At 37.8% G+C, this 18,003-nt stretch overlaps 2 protein-coding genes across 2 annotated transcripts; one reads left to right on the forward strand and one right to left on the reverse strand.

Annotated features, from left to right (window-relative positions):
• Nucleotides 1–233: 233 nt before the first annotated feature.
• LOC121797420 lies at nucleotides 234–2,289 on the reverse strand. The gene is made up of 2 exons (XM_042196177.1): nucleotides 1,779–2,289; nucleotides 234–988 (listed from the first exon to the last, which is right to left on the reverse strand). Exons 1-2 carry the CDS (start codon nucleotides 2,135–2,137, stop codon nucleotides 508–510), a joined length of 840 nt encoding a protein of 279 aa, XP_042052111.1. The 5' UTR covers nucleotides 2,138–2,289; the 3' UTR covers nucleotides 234–507.
• A 12,799-nt stretch (nucleotides 2,290–15,088) lies between these two features.
• LOC121797381 (protein ABIL1-like) lies at nucleotides 15,089–18,003 on the forward strand. Its single transcript, XM_042196135.1, has 9 exons — nucleotides 15,089–15,499; nucleotides 15,996–16,078; nucleotides 16,414–16,564; nucleotides 16,648–16,747; nucleotides 16,843–16,929; nucleotides 17,033–17,117; nucleotides 17,206–17,258; nucleotides 17,334–17,410; nucleotides 17,610–18,003. Exons 1-9 carry the CDS (start codon nucleotides 15,407–15,409, stop codon nucleotides 17,766–17,768), a joined length of 888 nt encoding a protein of 295 aa, XP_042052069.1. The 5' UTR covers nucleotides 15,089–15,406; the 3' UTR covers nucleotides 17,769–18,003.

Raw genomic sequence — 18,003 nt, forward strand, 5'->3', positions numbered from 1 at the left:
TCTACATTTATCATATATAAATATCGTGCAATCAAAGTTTGGCACGCTGCTTGTTAATGTGTATCTAATTCTATAATTACCAGACATCAAATTTTGCACCATTTCAGCTGATCATTTATGAATACCATCATCCAAGAAATAAATCAAACCTTGTAAATACAATACTATTATATAAGTGAAAACTCACCACGCAACAGAATTATAGTATCCAATATTCAGCCGAGGAACGAAAATAAGACAAAATGATACCCATCTTAGATATACATTTATTCAAGCTCGGAAACTATGTACAAACTTTGGCAAGACATACTAGTATTCATTATATTTACTCGATGGTGGCGCTATACAGCTAATGCAATTACACTGCACAAACTCAAGTCCCTATCAACATCGTATATATTCCACAAAATTCAAAATTAATGAGGTGAAAATCTTGAAGAACACACCTCAAACGAGCCCCCCGGTGGCATGGGTCAGAGCAGAGGGTACTGCATACTGCATTATGACTTACTTGACCTCAGATTTCAGTCTAGTTAGAAGAGAAGCTAAGTAGCATTTAACAGCAGACAATTTCCTCAGTGGCACAAGATTCGTCGCTGAAGGAGACAGAAGTTCAAAATAAGTCGGCTTTGGAGTGGAGGGGCAACCTATTGATTGAATCAACTGCTCCACTCCTATTACTTGAAACTTCTGAGGTCCATTCAAGGCAATGTTGTGAACTTTGTGCTCATAAATCTTCCCATTCTTGTCAAGCTTGTACTCTGAGGTACCATCGAATCTGCTATGACTCTCCCACGGAACCCGTGGGATGCCACGGACCGTCCAACGCACCATTATCAGGTTCTCCACAGGCTGCCACACACTAACAATGTCAACCCACAGGGCCTTGAAGAAAATCCTTCCATGAAATCTTAGAGCCCAGAAGATCGTCTTGTAATTCTCTATGCCAGAAAAGGTGTTGAGTGGATCCTTGAAGACAACGTCATCCCTATAATATGGTATGATGAGAAACTGATGATTAAGAGAATTCCCTTTGTGGAAAAATCTTCATTATTGAACATCAAATTCCCCCTATGTTGAACCTTTTCAAATGATTATGTCACCTCAAAAACAACTGTTTTAATGTTAACCATACACTAAAAATTCAATAATGTACAAAAGTAGTCTTCCAAACACTTGGTTGGGAGAAAGAGCATATTAAACCACGGGAACAGGATGAAGTATAGCCATAAACATTTCATGAGCTTATTCGTGCGATGATCAGAACCAAGAACTCCTAAAAACTAGTACTATTTCTCAACTAGGTAACATATAACAGTCAGCAAATGAATATAATTAACAGAAGAATGCTGATCATTATGATCTGTGCGTTATTTTAAAGAGGTACAAGAATTATCCCTCACTCAATATAATATCAAACCATGTTCTGAAGTCGCTAAATCAACCAACACCAACATCAGTATAGCACTCCAACCCTACTTGCAAAGTTTGCAGGCAGAATACATCACACACAATTCTAATCCTTTATCTTTCATTGTTTTTCAGCACCAATTATCTCCGAATACAAACTTCCCTTGAAGAGCTTCTTGATCTATTCATTGTAGTTCAAAATTAGCGAGCAACTCAATCAGTAATTTGTCAATCTTAGTCTATTGCATTAACACAATCACTCTCACAACTACACTCGCTCCATAATCATAAAGTAATGCATAGTAATCAAATTAATCCGAGCGCTATAATTATAAATCTACACTTAAAATAAATAAATTCATATATACCTGTATATATCAAAGCTTAGCTCCCGGTAGAAAAGCTCCGGAAACTCCTCTCGGATAGTCCGAATCGCGTAACCCGTATTCACATAATAATCCTGCTTCTTTCCTTCCTCATCCTTGGTCTCGCTCACCGAAAACGACACTGTCTCTTCCTGCTTCACCAACCCGTACAAACACCACAAGCTATCCTCGTATCCATCGCCTCTCTTCCTCAATTTCGAAACCTCCTTCTTCTCCAAATCCTTAACACCCGAACAGACGGAAAACCTGATGTTTCTTCTTCTGGTTGCAGGAGCGATTCTCCCAGGCCTTCCACTTACTGCGAGCAATGAAATTCCCGGTGAGTGAATCAAGAACGCCATACCGCGAAATTGGGGGAGATTTGAGAGTTGAGAATTAATGGATTTTTAACTTTTTTTTTTTACTCCAGTTTAGTTTTAAATTAATTTTTTCAATATATATGCGATGCGAATATACGAGAGAAAATTTTGTTTGGAAAATGAGCAAGAAAAAATATTCGATAGGTCTCGACTCTTGCGATTTTCGGATAATTTGATATGACTTTTTTCGTCTATTAAAAATTATCTTAGCAGTAGAAGTGGTGAATATATACTCCTCAGTTTCATAAAATTACAGTCTTTTTCTATTTTATAAAAATAATCCATTTTTATTTTTACTTAATTCTTTCATTTTTAATAAGGTTTGGCTCCTTCTCAACTAAGAAACTTCAATAACTTTTTTTTAATTCTCTTCTTATTATCAATTTTGTATTAAAACTCGTGTTATTCTAAATATTTCTATTTTTATAAGATGGAATGATTATTATTGTTAAAATAAAAAGAGAACATTTTTCTAGTCTCTAAACTTAGTTAAGGTATTAATTTCATCCCATTGCATTTAAAAGTATCACAGTCTTTAATTTTATTTTAATATTGTTTGAGCTATTTTTACTTTTTTGAATTTTCTGACTGAAAATACCGTGAAGTGTATTTCACTCAATTAAGTTGAAGAGAGACAACTTTTTGCATAATTTAACTTTTTGAAGTGATTTACTCCACCGTCTCAACTTAAGAGTCCTAATTAGTTAGAGTAAAGGTTTTAAGAAATGTAAAAAAAAGTGCGTTGAATAAATTAGAGCATCCACAATAGGAAGTGGACAAGCAATAGCTCAGCCATAGCCCAGCCATAAACTCCTCTATCACATCATCAACACTAAGATCCTCTGCCACATCACCAGGACAAGCAACTGGACAAGCAATAGCTCAGTCATAGCCTAGCCACATCATCAGCACTAAAAACAAATAATTAACAATCACACAAAATACGGAATTAAATTTACGACACATATACGGGAAAATTCAATAATAATATTAAAATTTTAAAAAGTACATTATTAAAAAAACACACTTCATTAAAATTAAAATAACATTACAACATCCTCATTAATGAGTTTGTCCCACATCGAAAGTGGAACATAAAACATTCAAGGATGTCTCTATAAAAGAGAAACAACCAAGAATGAGTTTGTCTCACATCGAAAGTGGAATATAAAACATTCACGGATGTCTCTATAAAAGAGAAACAACCAAGAATCAGTTTGTCCCACATCGAAAGTGAAACATAAAACATTCAAGGATGTCACTATAAAAGAGAAACAACCAAGAATCAGTTTGTCCCACATCGAAAGTGGAACATAAAACATTCAAGGATGTATCTATAAGAGCATCCGCAATAGCTTAGGACCTCACATAGCCTTCCCACTGCCACATCATCAGCACTAAAATCCTCCCGCCACATCATATTGCCACATCAACTGGACATCAAATAGCCCTCACATAGCCTTCCCACTACATATCCACATCACTAATAACAATTATATAATTTAATTTACAGATGTAGCAACATACGAAATTTAATTTACGACACAAATACGGGAAAATTGCATAATAATATTAAGATTTAAAAAAAGTACAAAAATAAAAAAAAGTACAATAATTTTAAAAAAAAGGTACAAAAATTAAAAAGTACAAAAAAAATTACATAAAATTTCACTCCTCGCCGCCGTCCTCGCCTCCGTCACCCAGCACGTCGTCGTCGTCGCCGCCGCCGCCTCCGTCGCCACCAACGCCGCCGCTACTCCCGCCGGTATCCCTCTGAAAACCCTCCAATTCTTCCCGCATGCTCTGGAGCAATACGCGAAGATAAGTCTTCTCCTCGAGGTCTGTAGCCGTCCGGAAGTCAGCTAAGGTCTTCACCATTTGAGCGCGCGTTTGTTGACGCGGGAAGAATCTGAGCTCGTCCATTGACCTGCCGAGGCGGGATGCCGACTGGACCTCCTGGGAACTTGGGGTGCCCCCCTCACTTCCCGTTGTGCCTGCCTTTGGCCAACCGGGCGACTTCGGCGACCGAACGAATGAGGGGTCGGGAGCTCCAGGGCCGTCTCGGGGAGGTCGTGGGAACCACCGTTGTTGCCGCTATACTCACCGGTATAGTTCAGTCTCTGCTTCTTCGGCCAACCAGACTCGACACCTGCCCGAAATTTCTCCGACTCGTTGAGCACAAGGTAAGAGGTCCAGTAGGAGAACTCGTAGTACTTGTGATCGGGATCCGGGTAGGCTCTCTCGGCAATCCTCTTGCAGTCCTCCTCGGTTTGGCCACTGGTCCGCATGCGGAGGGCGTTGGCGTACAAACCCGAAAATCGAGAGACGCCAGACCTGATTCGGTCCCAACACTTCCGGCACTCCTCCCCGGTGCGCGGTCAACCTTAGGGAAAAATGCCCTGTAGGCTGCGGCTATCTTGGCCCACAGGTTGACGATCCTCTGGTTGTTCGAAACGAGAGGGTCATCGCAGACACTCACCCACGCCTTGGCCAGCGCAACGTTCTCCGCGTCCGTCCACTTCATCCGGACCCCGCTATCCTCAACCGGCTGCGACGACTCGCCGACCCTCTTGGCCTTGCCCTTCTTCTTAGGGGCGCCCTGATCCCCGGCTTGGTTTTCGGAATCGCGTTCATATCAAAACCCAACTCCTCTAAGGAGAAGGTATCAAACGGCGTGTACTGTGCATCCGTTGGGGTCGATGTGTGCGAAGAACCGGTGGAAAAATTAAAAGCCGGCCGATAGACGTTGTCCCCCCCGGGCGTCCCCTGCAGCGGTGGCGTCATTTGCTGCGGCGGTGGCTGCATCCCGGGTGCCCACCCCGGCATCATATGCATAGGGGGTTGCATCGGCGGTACCCCTGCCAAGCCGGCACACTTCCACCGGCACCCATCTGTGGCATCATCTGATGCCACGGGTACATGTTGTAGTGCCTGGGCATCGGAGGCCAACCACCTCCCACGGGAGTCTGAGACCCTCCCCCGGGAATCGGGGGGGTCGGAGACCCGGACGTCACTGGAGTACCGTCGTAGTTGTTCTCCATTCCTCTTTGTTGATCGTGTACAGAAATTAAGATAGAGAGAGTATTCGTTAATACAAGTGGTGCGAATGAGAATGACGTCGAAAGCGCGTATATATAGTGTTTCGAAAAATTTCAAAAAAAATAAATTTAAATGCTGACGCCGATTTGGGGCGTACAATGGGCCGTGATAATCGGCGTCAGCCGAAGAATCGGCGTAGGCACGCCGATTTCGCTGACGCCGGCTGCAATGGTTCGGCGTCAGCACCGGCATCAGCGAGAAATCGGCGCGCCTAAGCTGACGCCGACATTGCGGATGCTCTAAAAGAGAAACAACCAAGAATGAGTTTGTCCCACATCGAAAGTGAAACATAAAACATTTAAGGAGACAAACAACCAAGAATGAGTTTGTCCCACATCAAAAGTGGAACATAAAACATTCAAGGATGTCTCTATAAAAGAGAAACAACCAAGAATGAGTTTGTCCCACATCAAAAGTGGAACATAAAAAATTCACGGGATGTCTCTATAAAAGAGAAACAACCAAGAATGAGTTTCATAAAAAAAATATTAAATAAAAAAAATTAAAATTTCCGCTAGCCGATCGGGAGGCTGCAATAGCGGCTAGCCAATTGGCGAGCGCATCGGCGAGCGCCCAAGAATCGGCGTGCGCTCGCCGAAATTCTCGCCGATTTGGCGCTCGCCGGCTGCAATAGTTCGGCGAGCGGACTGGCGAGCGCCAAAAATCGGTGAGCCGGTGCGCTCGCCGCTATTGTGGATGCTCTTAGTGGAATATGGGTACCACTTATATATATAGGGGTGCGTTAGAATGATAACCATATTTATGGTGATAACCGATCATTTTATGGGTCAAAAATATCATTTTTACTAAAAATGATATTTATGCACTATAAATTGATATTTTTTCAGCATGCATAGAATGATACTTTTAATCCATAAAATGATACTTTTCGTCCATAAAATGAGGGTTATTAGATTATCACGAAAATTATGGGTTATCATACGATCACAACACTATATATATATATATTACTTTATAATAAAATGTGAGTGGAAAAAGCGGGGAAGAATGTGAAACTTACTTACCACTTATATATATATATATATATATATAACTCGGTACTTCATCTATCTCTCTTTCTCTTTCTTCTTCATTTCTTCTTCCTGTCTCAATTTTGACCCATTCACCTCTAGCCTTCTTGTTGTTCTCAATCCAGCCTTTTCCATGCTAGCTGAACTGCACAGCATGCGTCAAACTCTTCCCATTGAAACTATTTGTCTTGCTCATATCGAGTGGAAATCCTCTAATCATCGGTATCTCATACTTCATCATAATAGGAGCACTCGTTGCAGTAGAGGACTTGCTACTTCGATCCTCACTATTTTCAAAATCAACCCCAAACTTGAATTATCATGCAGAGTAAAACCACCAACATTTATAACCACGCCATCTGTGGGGACAAAACAGAACCCTCGCTCTTCTACGCCCGTTTGCTTGAGTTAGACACCTTACGTGGAAAGTCTTGTGCCACCACAGTAGTAGCATCAATCCCCATCACTGTTAGCGTCTTCTTCATTGATAAGAGCGTTATTTAGTTATAAATTAGGGATTTGGATATCTTTTCTGTTTTCTTGTTCATTTAGCATTATAAATAGGAGTTATTGTAATCATTTATGGAATCAATCAAGAATATCAATATTATCGTTCATTCTCTTCTCCAAAGTGAGAAAACCGTTTTGCTCGATGGGCGAGTGCCCGCGACAGATATTTATCGATCGCCGATGAGCCCCGATAGGAGGTTTATCTTATCATTGATCCTCCTTCATTTCTTCAATCCAAACCCTTTCCTCGTAGGAGTCGAGTCGACACGCCATCCTTCAGCTCCACATAAGCTCCCTTCAGATTCAACTTATCCCTATCACTATTTTCCACTCCATGAGACCCGTTGACTTGAACCTTTGATTCACTCCCACTCCCCAGTTTATCAGAAATCGAATCACCAGCAATTCCTCGTTATCTTCAACCAATTCACGAGCCAAACAATCGCTCTCCATATATATCCATCTGCGACAAAAGCGCCTAATCGCTGCCTACAAGCATCATTACTCAAGTACGAGACTCTCTAATAATTATCCAGATCAATATCGAGAACAACCAACCCTCATTCCAGCTTAGATTATCCAAGACCTCAAATCTAATTGCCCAGGCAGAATATCAATTGCAATGATTCAAGCAGAAGTGAATTCTGAAACAAGAAACAAACAATTCATGGGGCGAAAATGAAATTGGAGGAAGGAAATTATGATTAACAGCGTACCTTGGGGTGAAACTGAAATTGGAGAAAGGATGACGAAATAGAGAAGAAAGATGAAGAAAGTTGTACTAATAAAAATGCAAAAAATGAAAATCACTTCAAAAGTTGAATTATGGTAGAAAGTTGTCTCTCTCCCCTACTTAATTGATTGAAATCTCCTTTACGGGTTGGAGGGTATTTTTGCACAATTTTTTTTAAAAATGTGAAACAGTAATTTTAAATGATATTAAAGGACCTTAGATGATATTTTTAAAAGTTACCTACAGTTTAGGGACTAAAAATTATTCCCTTCTAAAACGAAAAACAAGATAAAGGAGAAAAATGGCTAAATATGATACACGTCTCATTTAAAATGTACATGTAGATTAATCTTATAATAAACGCCAATTCTTAAGTGATCCATTTTTTTAACACGTGAGTTAAAAACTGATAAAAAATGGAATAATAAATAGAAAAGAGAATAAAGTAAAAAAAATAAAATAAAATAAGTAAAAGCAAAACACATCTTATATTTTCTACTCTACTTAGATACCATACTTCTAAAAATATACTCCTTCTGTTCCATAGTAGTATAGTCATTTTGCCATTTTCGTACGTTTGATAATAGTGAAGTCATTTTCCTTTTTAGTAAAAGTCAACACATTTCTTTTCACTTATTTTTTCATCTTTCTTACTTTTTCCTCTTTCCTACTTTATTATTTTTTATTTAATATATTACATATATTTTTCTTAATTTCTATATCGAAAAGAAATGTTTCCACTATTATGGAATGGATGGGATAGTAATTATATGTGATGGTCTTGATAATGTACGTTGGATATATACAGTCAAATGGACATGTAGGGTAGAGTAGGATAGGGATGTATTAATATCATTATACTAAATATTTGTAAAACACAAAACAAATCTCCACCATTGGATCTATTAATCTGATGGCTATGATTAAAATTAATGACGTACATTATTGTATCGTTTTCGTACATTAAAGGGTAAAAATGGTAAAACACAATTGTACATGACTTCGCTACTTGATGTAGTTATATTTGTACATCATGTTCTATTTGTACATTATGTTAATGTATGAAAATGGTATTTTAATGTACGAGTCTCATGCGTAGGTGACTGAATAATGTACACATTATCACGGTTATATCGTACATTACTGTCCGACTCATGCTTTTGTGGATGGAAGCTATACTATATAGCATCTACAAATTCACAAAAGCATGAGTCAGAAAGTAATGTACGATATACCCATGATAATGTACGATGATGTACATTATCATGAGTATATCGTACATCACTGTTCGACTCATGCTTTTTTTAATGCAAGTTATACTATATAGCATCTACAAATTCACAAAAGCATGAGTCGGACAGTAATGTACGATATACCCATGATAATGTGTACATTAACATGGGTATATCGTACATCACTTATCCTTTAATGTAGCATCGTATTAATTTCATTAGGGCCGAAAGTTAGCATCACTCACCAAGGGTTTAGTAGTCCATGTACATTAACATGGGTATATCGTACATCACTTATCCTTTAATGTAGCATCGTATTAATTTCATTACGGCCAAAAGTTAGCATCATTCACCAAGGGTTTAGTAGTCCATGTGGCTAGGGTGTAGTACCATCGTATTAACATAACGTTCAATAACCGGAGGAAGTTAGATCCAGTCCCCTAGGGTTAATTTATCCATATGGCTAGGGTATAGTATCCACACGATTACCCTAGTGAACGTTGTGTTACTGAGTCGGTACTATACCCTAGCCTCATGGATTGCTAAACCCTTAGGGAATTGATATAACTTTCGTCATTCATTCAATAAATTATAATCTACGTTACGTAGAAGGGACATATACATTAAAACACATTAATGTTATATTATACAAATACATTAAAACACATTAATGTTACATTAATGACAAATTAATGTATACATTAAGTTAATGTACTAATACATATAAATGATGTAACAATAATATGCCCAAATTGATCTTTAATGTACTAAAATGATATAATAATGTACGGCGATGCTTTTAATCATAGCCATTAGATCAATAGATTCAAGAGCTGATATTAGTATTATGTTTAAGACTAATGGGGTATAAGGACCTTAATGCACCCCGGGTAGGATATATGATATAGGATGATAGGAACATGTATATTTTCTTAACCACTGTTGATTTTTTTATAACGAACCATCAATAAATATTGTTAAATGATTTATATGCTTCATTAATGTATTTGGTGGAACCGTGGACGGTACTCCCTTTGTCCCATTTATGATGGTCATCTTTTCTTTTTTGTTTGTCCATGATCATTTTCTAATTTGGAAATTACCTCATTTCTCCTATCTTCTCATTAGAATATTCAATTAACTTTTTTCTCTCTACTTTATTCTATCTAATAACACTTTCTAAAATCTCGTGCCACTTAAGAATGTGGACATCTTGAATGGGACGGATGGAGTAGTTAGCTACATGACCAAATCGTGTTATGAAAATCAACCATAACTTCTTATGAAAATCAACCATAACTTCTTTCAAAAACCAAGTAATAACTCAGAAATTATCAAACCGGTAATGCTTTATAAAAAGTAAAATAAACCAAATTATTTTGATTCCATGAATTGTTATTGACTCAATTTTATCAGTAATTTTAACCGTAAACACTCCAATCATAAATCCAAGTAGGCAGGTACCCACCTCAGTTGATTTTTGAAGGCATAATTGATATTTTAAATATAATTTTTTTTAATCATTTTGGTCAACTGTAATTTTCAAAATTAAAATATAAAATTTAATTAAATTTTCAACTTTTTAAATTGTTTTACAATGATTAAAATAGAAATTAATAGAACAAAATCAAATATAATATGCTAATAAATTGACATTATTATTGACAAAACGATATTGTTATTATATATTGATATTAATTAAATTATTCACCATTATATCTAAAATGATATGATTTTATTGTCATAGTATATTATATTATTATATTTTGTTATATTAGTTTTTATTTTTATTATCATAGGATAATTGCGAAAAGTTGCAAAAATATAATTTTATATTTTAATTCTAAAAACTAAGAGGTTGATCGTAACTCAATGAAAAATTAGTATACTATTGTTTTGTCGGACAAATATCAAGAAACACAAAATCACGCGATCTAGGAAAATTTATTTGATTTCTCAAATGGCACATATTTCCAAAAGTGAAATATTTAATAATTTGCCCAAAAAATATATGCTCGCTTGAGTGATTGAGAAAATAAACATATTACGCACGCGTATACATTCTAGCATATCTTTCATGAATGCATATTTTTCAAATATTTCATGATATGCATAGTTTAGATGCTGTATTAACTTTAACTTTGATATGAATAATATTTACTTATATATATTGAATTTACCCAAATTAAACCATAAAATAGCTGTTATAGATTTATGTAGTAAACATAATAATGGTTAATATTTAATCCCAAAGATATTACTTCTAAAATTTGAATCAAACCGAATCACCCATAAAATAAACTTCTTCTTCCTTTGTCCCTAAAAATTACTAAAAAAATAAACTAGTTTACTATTTTGAACCGTCCCTTAAAATTAGACAAAATTTAAATATGAAAATTTTTAACTAATTACACATCATTAATAATGGTGACCCACAATCAACTAATACCACTTCCACTATCTTTTTCCTCTCTATTTCTTAGATCATCCATGGTGGGGCGCTCTAAAGCCCACCCGATGCATCGGGCGCCCCTTAGGGCGCTACTGCAGCTCCACGCCCTATGCCATTTCCTTCCTCCGTGCCCTATGCATAGTCTGCGGACGATGAATCATTTTTTGCATCCTCCGGCCTATCCTCTGCCCCATTGCGGGGGTAAGGAGGATAGTCCAGACGATGCACACATTTTCACCTTTTTTTAAAAAAAAATTGTATTTTCTTCTATATATATCACCAATTTTTTTACTTCATTTCGTACCTTTCACTCCAATCTTTTCCCCATCTCAATTTCTCTCTAAATTCAATAATGAATTCCGATGATTTTCCATATTTGCATGCATAAAATATAAAAAATAAAAAATAAATACTGGCAATAGGATTTGCCTTTATTTGTGGTGTTTTTATATTTATTCTTGCTAATTGATATATTTGCAAACATAAAAAATAAAAAAACAAATACAAAATAGGAGTTAAAATTATAAGGCGGGCTATAGGGCGTCCCACTGCAGGTGAATGGGTTGGAGGTTAAAATGCTGATGCGGCGGAGGATAGGGCGCCCTATAAGGCGGGCTATAGGGCGCCCCATCGTGGATGCTCTTACTTCATTTTTTTTTTATCTCTCTTACTTTACTAATTGCACATTAAAATCCATGTCATATACAAATTTGCATGTTGTTTAGAGACGGAGAATGTATATTACAGATTTATGTAGTAAAACCCGTACCGTCCCAAATGTCCATATTTTCATGAGACGAGTAGAGTACAATGGAAGAATACAAGAAAAATTAGAAAAAAAAAATTTAAATATTTATTTCAAAACACATAGTAGTATATTAACTTATAAAATTATTTAATAATGAAATTATAATAATTTAATGCAATACCAATAACTAATACTAATATAATTAATAATCTAAATCAACAATTTCTTTTATAAATAAGTTGAAAACATCTAAAATTATGTACTACCAGGGATAAATTGGTCATAAAATTATATCAATAAAAATGAGATTGATTAAATAATCCGATCCAGTTCTAAATCCAATCTAATTTTATAGACTAATTCAACTAAAATAAGAAAATTCTTTGATTTTCGAAATCATGAAAATTAGCAAAATTGTCCCAATTATAGACTACATTTACAATTATTATGACAATTTATCTCCAGCGATGGAGAAATGATAGGTTGGTAATTTCCGGGAATTTAATCAGTGCTCTATAAGAGCATCTAGGGATGTCAATCAGGCCGGCCCGTCGAGTTTCGGGCCAACCCTACTCGGATTGCAGGTCAATCGGGTGCGGGCTAATCGGGTTGTGATTCCTTTCGGGTTATAAAAGCTCATGCCTAACCCTAAAAGCTCGGGTTTCAGGCTGGTCCAGCGCGTTAATCGGGTTGCTACCGATAATATTAACATGCGATCAATCCAATAAATAATTATTAAAATTACTAATATTCATACAATGTAAAATATTTAATTATGATATATTTGAGATATATGCTTAAACTCAATCATAAATATGATCAAATACTAATATTTGAGATTTTTTGTAGAATTTTAATGCATGTTTTAGAAATTTAAATATTTTTTTTTGTGAACTTGAAGTTTTTAATTTATTTATCATTTATTATATTAATAAAAATTCAATATATAATTTGTATATTTAATATAAAATTGAAAGTTAATTTTTTAGTTTAATCAATGAAATGTCGAATTAGGAGTAAAAAAATAGAATTTTATCGGGTTTTCGGGTCTGGCCCTAATGGGTTGCGGGTTAATCGAGTGCGGGCTAATCGGGTTTCGATTTTATCGGGCTAGAAATTTCCAACCCTAACCCTATAAATTTGGCGGGCTATTCGGGCCAGCCCACGGGTTACGGGCTACATTGAGCATCCACAGTCGGACGGATGTCCCAGCAGACATCCCGACGGACTTCTCAAAAACACCTCCTGCCACGTCATAAGGACATCCCACTGCGCTGCCACATCATAAGGACATCCCACTGCACAATGGCGGACATCCCCAAGGACATCCCGACGGACATCCACAATAATAAAAATTCACAAATTCACCAAACCAAACAATTTACAGAAATAAAATTTCGACACGAATACGGACGAAAAAAGTGCAATGATAATTTCATTAAATAAAAAAAATAAAAAAAAGTACATTTCAACAAAAAAAAGTCTAAACAAAATCCATTATAAATATCAACGACGACCCATCCGCGTCCATAACTCTTCAATTATATCGTTCTGGAGTCGAATATGGGTTTGCCGTTGGCGCATGTCGGCAAATGCACGGACTCGATAGGCATCTTCATGGGGTATCCCCATACGTACATTGGCGGTGGCCACGTCGTGGCTTGGACCGGCAGCATCAACATCATCATTGGCCCAATCAGTCAATGCTAGACCTTCATTTTCGACAATCATGTTGTGCATGATAATACATGCGTACATGATATCAGCGATGCTGTCAATATACCACAGCCATGATGGACCCTTCATTGCCGCCCATTGAGCCTGAAGCACACCAAATGCCCGCACTACATCCTTGCGCGCTGCCTCCTGACGACCCACAAAATAGATCTTCTTTTCGTCTGTTGCGTATCTGATCGTCTTCAGAAAGACGGGCCACATAGGGTATATCCCATCCGCTAAATAATAGCCCATATTGTGCTGGTTGCCTTTGGCGATAAAACTGACGGCCGAACCAACACCCACGCACTGCTCGTTGAAAAGAGGCGACGACTGGAGGACGTTGATGTTGTTGTTCGACCCGGCTACTCCAAAAACGCATGTCAAATCCACAGCCGGTAGTCAGCTACCGCTTCAAGGATCATCGTGGGATTCTTGCCCTTGAAACCGATAGTGTACACCCCTTTCCAGCCGGCGGGGCAGTTCTTCCACTCCCAATGCATACAATCTATGCTACCCAACATTCCCGGAAACCCGTGCTAACTCCCGTGCATATCCATCAGAGCCTGACAATCTTTGGGTGTAGGCTTCCGAAGATACCTATCCCCGAATATCTCCCTAACGCACTCACAAAAATACTTCAGACATTCGCTGGCAGTCGTCTCGCTAATGTGGAGGTACTCATCGAAGATGTCGGCCGCACCTCCGTATGCCAGCTGTCTGCTTGCGGCAGTGCACTTCTGTATCGCCGTGTGGCCAGGTTTACCAACCGCCTCCTCCCTCATCCTAAAATATTCATATCGACCCTCTAAAGCGCACACGATACACAGAAATAGCGGACGATGCATCTTAAAACGTCGCTAAAACATGTTCTCCCTAAATCGCGGCTACGGAGCTAAGTAGTCCTCATACAACCGACGGTGTGCAGCGATATGGTCCCGGGGTACTATAGTTCGACGATGGATGGGTCGAGGTACCGTCGGCTGTTGCTGCTGCTGCAAGGCCGCTTGTATCGCGCTATTAATCTCCCTAGGCGTAACGGCCCGCAACTGTTCTTTAATTTGCCGGTGTACGTCATCCGCACCCCCACCACTACCACCCGCACCACTACCACTAGCCATTCTGGACATATAAAAGAAACGTAGAGAGAGAAACTCGTTGAAGTTCAACGAGCCATATATATAGAGTTTTTTTTTATAAAAAAAGTTAAAACCGGGACGTTCGCCAGGAACTCTCAATGACGGAAGTCACGACGGACGTCGCCGGAAGCCCGCGGATCTGCAGTGTCCGCAGCGGACGTCCGCATCCGTCCCTCCCATGTCTAATGGCGGACGTCCCGTGCGAACATCCGGCACGCCGGTCTCCGCCGAAGCGGATGCTCTAAAGAGTAAGAATGTAACTTTCAGAGGTCTCCTACTAATCTACTCCCCGACACCTTTCTATTTATCCAGCGCCGTCTCTCTCTCTCTCTTGCGTTTCACTGCGAGTTACATACGCACAGATTTTGCTTTTCCTTATTTTGTTTTTACTTTTCTACTCAATGTTATATTATTCAATTATACCTTGCTTTACTCTGAATCTACTTTGATGAACTCGATTCCTCCAACTATCGCTTTCATTATTATGTTCCTTTTAATAATCATTTAGAGATCGATTAAGTTATTTTTTGGTTTGTCATGAAATGATTATGAGTGAAAACTTTGCGCAATTTGAGTGAAATTCTGAGTTTGATGGAGGCGGGGAAAGATCAACAGGAGAAGCAATCCATGACGTTTGATGATATGTCGGTGGACAAGAGTATCAGTTTCGTTACGGCATTACAGGTAATTCTGCGCTCGATGAAATTCTGGTTGTGAAATTTAGGGCTTAGAAGGATCATATGAAGCGTGTGTTCTGTTTGTATTGGTGGTTGATCAATCTGCTGTTACTGTTTGAAGTTTCTAAATAGATTGGTGATACTCCATATTGTTATGTTGATTTTGTTTTTGTTTTAATTCACTTTAATTTGATTGATGATTTTGATCAAATTCAACCATCCTTTCTTCATTTTTTCTGTTTTCAAGGTGTATTGATGCACATTTGATATTTTGTTTATCTGATTAAGACTGTATTGCGAATGCAATATTTAATCGGAAGCATGAATTGTTATGACCAAATTACAGATAATTTCTGAAATAATTTTGCCATTTATGCGTAGGTGTTAACAGCACTGATCTATTATTAGAATGTTGAGGTTGTATTCTCTATAATCTATGCACGTAATTCTCATACATCAACAATGCCTGCATCAACTGAAATAATCTTATTCCCTCTCCCTAGGAACTGAAGAACCTCAGACCTCAACTGTATTCTGCAGCAGAGTATTGTGAAAAGTCATATCTTAACAGCGAGCAGAAGCAGATGTGAGATTTCTGCAACCCTTACTTATGTAATTTATCTTAACTCGTTTCTTAGAGATAATCCATGTTTGAGTTCATTGTGTGGGCTTTCATATTAAGGTGTGCTGAATTTGTCTTTTGTTCTCTGCTGATTTTGCAATAAAGATGGACTTCTGTGACTTTTTGATGATAATATGTGATGTTATTCTTAATTTATGTTTGACAACGATAACTTCTTGCATTGTGAACTCTCCGTCCCTTTGCATGTTGATTGAGTTAAGAGCCAAAAGAGATTATATACATCGATTTACTTTGGCTGGAGACATTACCTATTCGCTGATCACTGTCTTGTTCACAAGGTTTCTGGATAATCTGAAGGATTATGCTGTTAAAGCGCTAGTCAATGCAGTTGATCACCTTGGTACCGTTGCTTACAAGTTGAGTGATATCGTGGAGCAACAGACAATGGAGATCTCATCCATCTATCTGAAAGTTGCATGTGTGAACCAGGTAGCTTTCACTTTATCACCACCCCGCTGTAGATTCATATGACAATGAAACATTACTAAGACTGCAAATTCTTTCTTTCCAAGAAACTTCTTACTTGTCAAACTTATACGGATAATGAAGGCCTTAGGCAGCAGCAGTTATTAGCTATCATTCCAAAGCATCACAAGCACTACATGTTACCAAGTAAGATTAAGGCTAGTCTGAGAAGTGTTGTGTTAATAAAGTCAAATCCCTTTTTGGGTCTCTCATATCATTCTTCTTTCACCAATCTAAGCTAGATTCCATCAAGAAGGTCCACTTCACCCCACACATGCAGGCAGATCCTACACAATCCAAACTAGTGAAAGGACGTCATTATCCTTCAGGTACCTGGGTCTACGCATTGAACAGTTGTTACTTTTATGCAACTGCAATCCTATAGTATAATCTCTGTATGCTAACATTTAATTTTTAATTTTTTTGGTTCAGGTGCTTCGGCTGCAAGAACTCTTTCTTGGCATTTGGCATCTGCAACCAAATCGAACATGAAAGGCTCCTCATGTGGCATACTGAGGTTAGCCCCTCAAGTTAAATGAAAATTAGTGTAATGTTTTAATCAAGTTGCTTGAGTACAATAAAAGTGATATTGCTTGCCTTTTCAGCACTGATGAAGCAAAAGTGAATGTAAAAAACTCTCCTGCACTCAACTCGTTAGGTATGTAAAGCAATACAAGAAGTAGATGAAGGATAATGACATCACACTTATCTTTGTGTAATTCACTGTTTTTAGATGGTCAGAGAAGTAAGCGAATGAGATCTGCTCCAGCCACAAGAGCGGCTATGCAAACCCTGGGCGTTACAAGACGAGTAATTTCTAACTTCTCTATAATTCACTGTTCCACCAATACAACCTGATGAACAAGTCTAACTTTTTTATTGATCACTTGAAATAGTAATTACAATGTTGCTGATGGTCTACAGAAATTGCATTATGTATGGTGTTATTATATTATCTCTCCAATGTTCCACGGTAAGCCACATGATTAAAAGACCTTTCATTTTGCAGGAATATTCAGAGGGCTCAAAACCTCTAACTCAACACAGATCATTTGATAATCCAATTCATTCTCAGAAAGAGGTCGTTCACCCCCCTGTTCGTAGTAAGAGCCTAATTTCAGCGTTCTTCCTAAAGCAAAAAACACCAAACCTGTGGACAAAGGGATGAATATGTCGTGAACAGGTTACATGGGAATATAGGAACTTTCAGATGCACCAATTATGTGTGTCTTGCTGGAAAAAACAACTGTCTATACTAATTTGATTTAGGCTGTTGCTTTTACTGTGGATAATTAAACCAACAATGAGAGAGAGAATATTCTTGTGCAGAATATTTGATATCCGACCCTGTAAATTGGCTGGTAAAAGTTCTTGCATTCAGAAAATATATATTTTCACTTGTA

The sequence above is a fragment of the Salvia splendens genome, chromosome 3 (genome assembly GCF_004379255.2).
Source record: "Salvia splendens isolate huo1 chromosome 3, SspV2, whole genome shotgun sequence".
Lineage (NCBI taxonomy): Eukaryota > Viridiplantae > Streptophyta > Magnoliopsida > Lamiales > Lamiaceae > Salvia > Salvia splendens.

Coding starts and splice junctions, on each gene's coding strand:
- LOC121797420 (XM_042196177.1), bottom strand. CDS start 2,137: ATGGCGTTCTTGATTCACTCACCGGGAATTTCATTGCTCGCAGTAAGT. Junction 989..1,778: donor CTAAGCTTTGATATATACAG/GTATATATGAAT, acceptor ACCATATTATAG/GGATGACGTTGTCTTCAAGG.
- LOC121797381 (XM_042196135.1), top strand. CDS start 15,407: ATGGAGGCGGGGAAAGATCAACAGGAGAAGCAATCCATGACGTTTGAT. Junction 15,500..15,995: donor GTTTCGTTACGGCATTACAG/GTAATTCTGCGC, acceptor CCCTCTCCCTAG/GAACTGAAGAACCTCAGACC. Junction 17,411..17,609: donor CCCTGGGCGTTACAAGACGA/GTAATTTCTAAC, acceptor TTCATTTTGCAG/GAATATTCAGAGGGCTCAAA.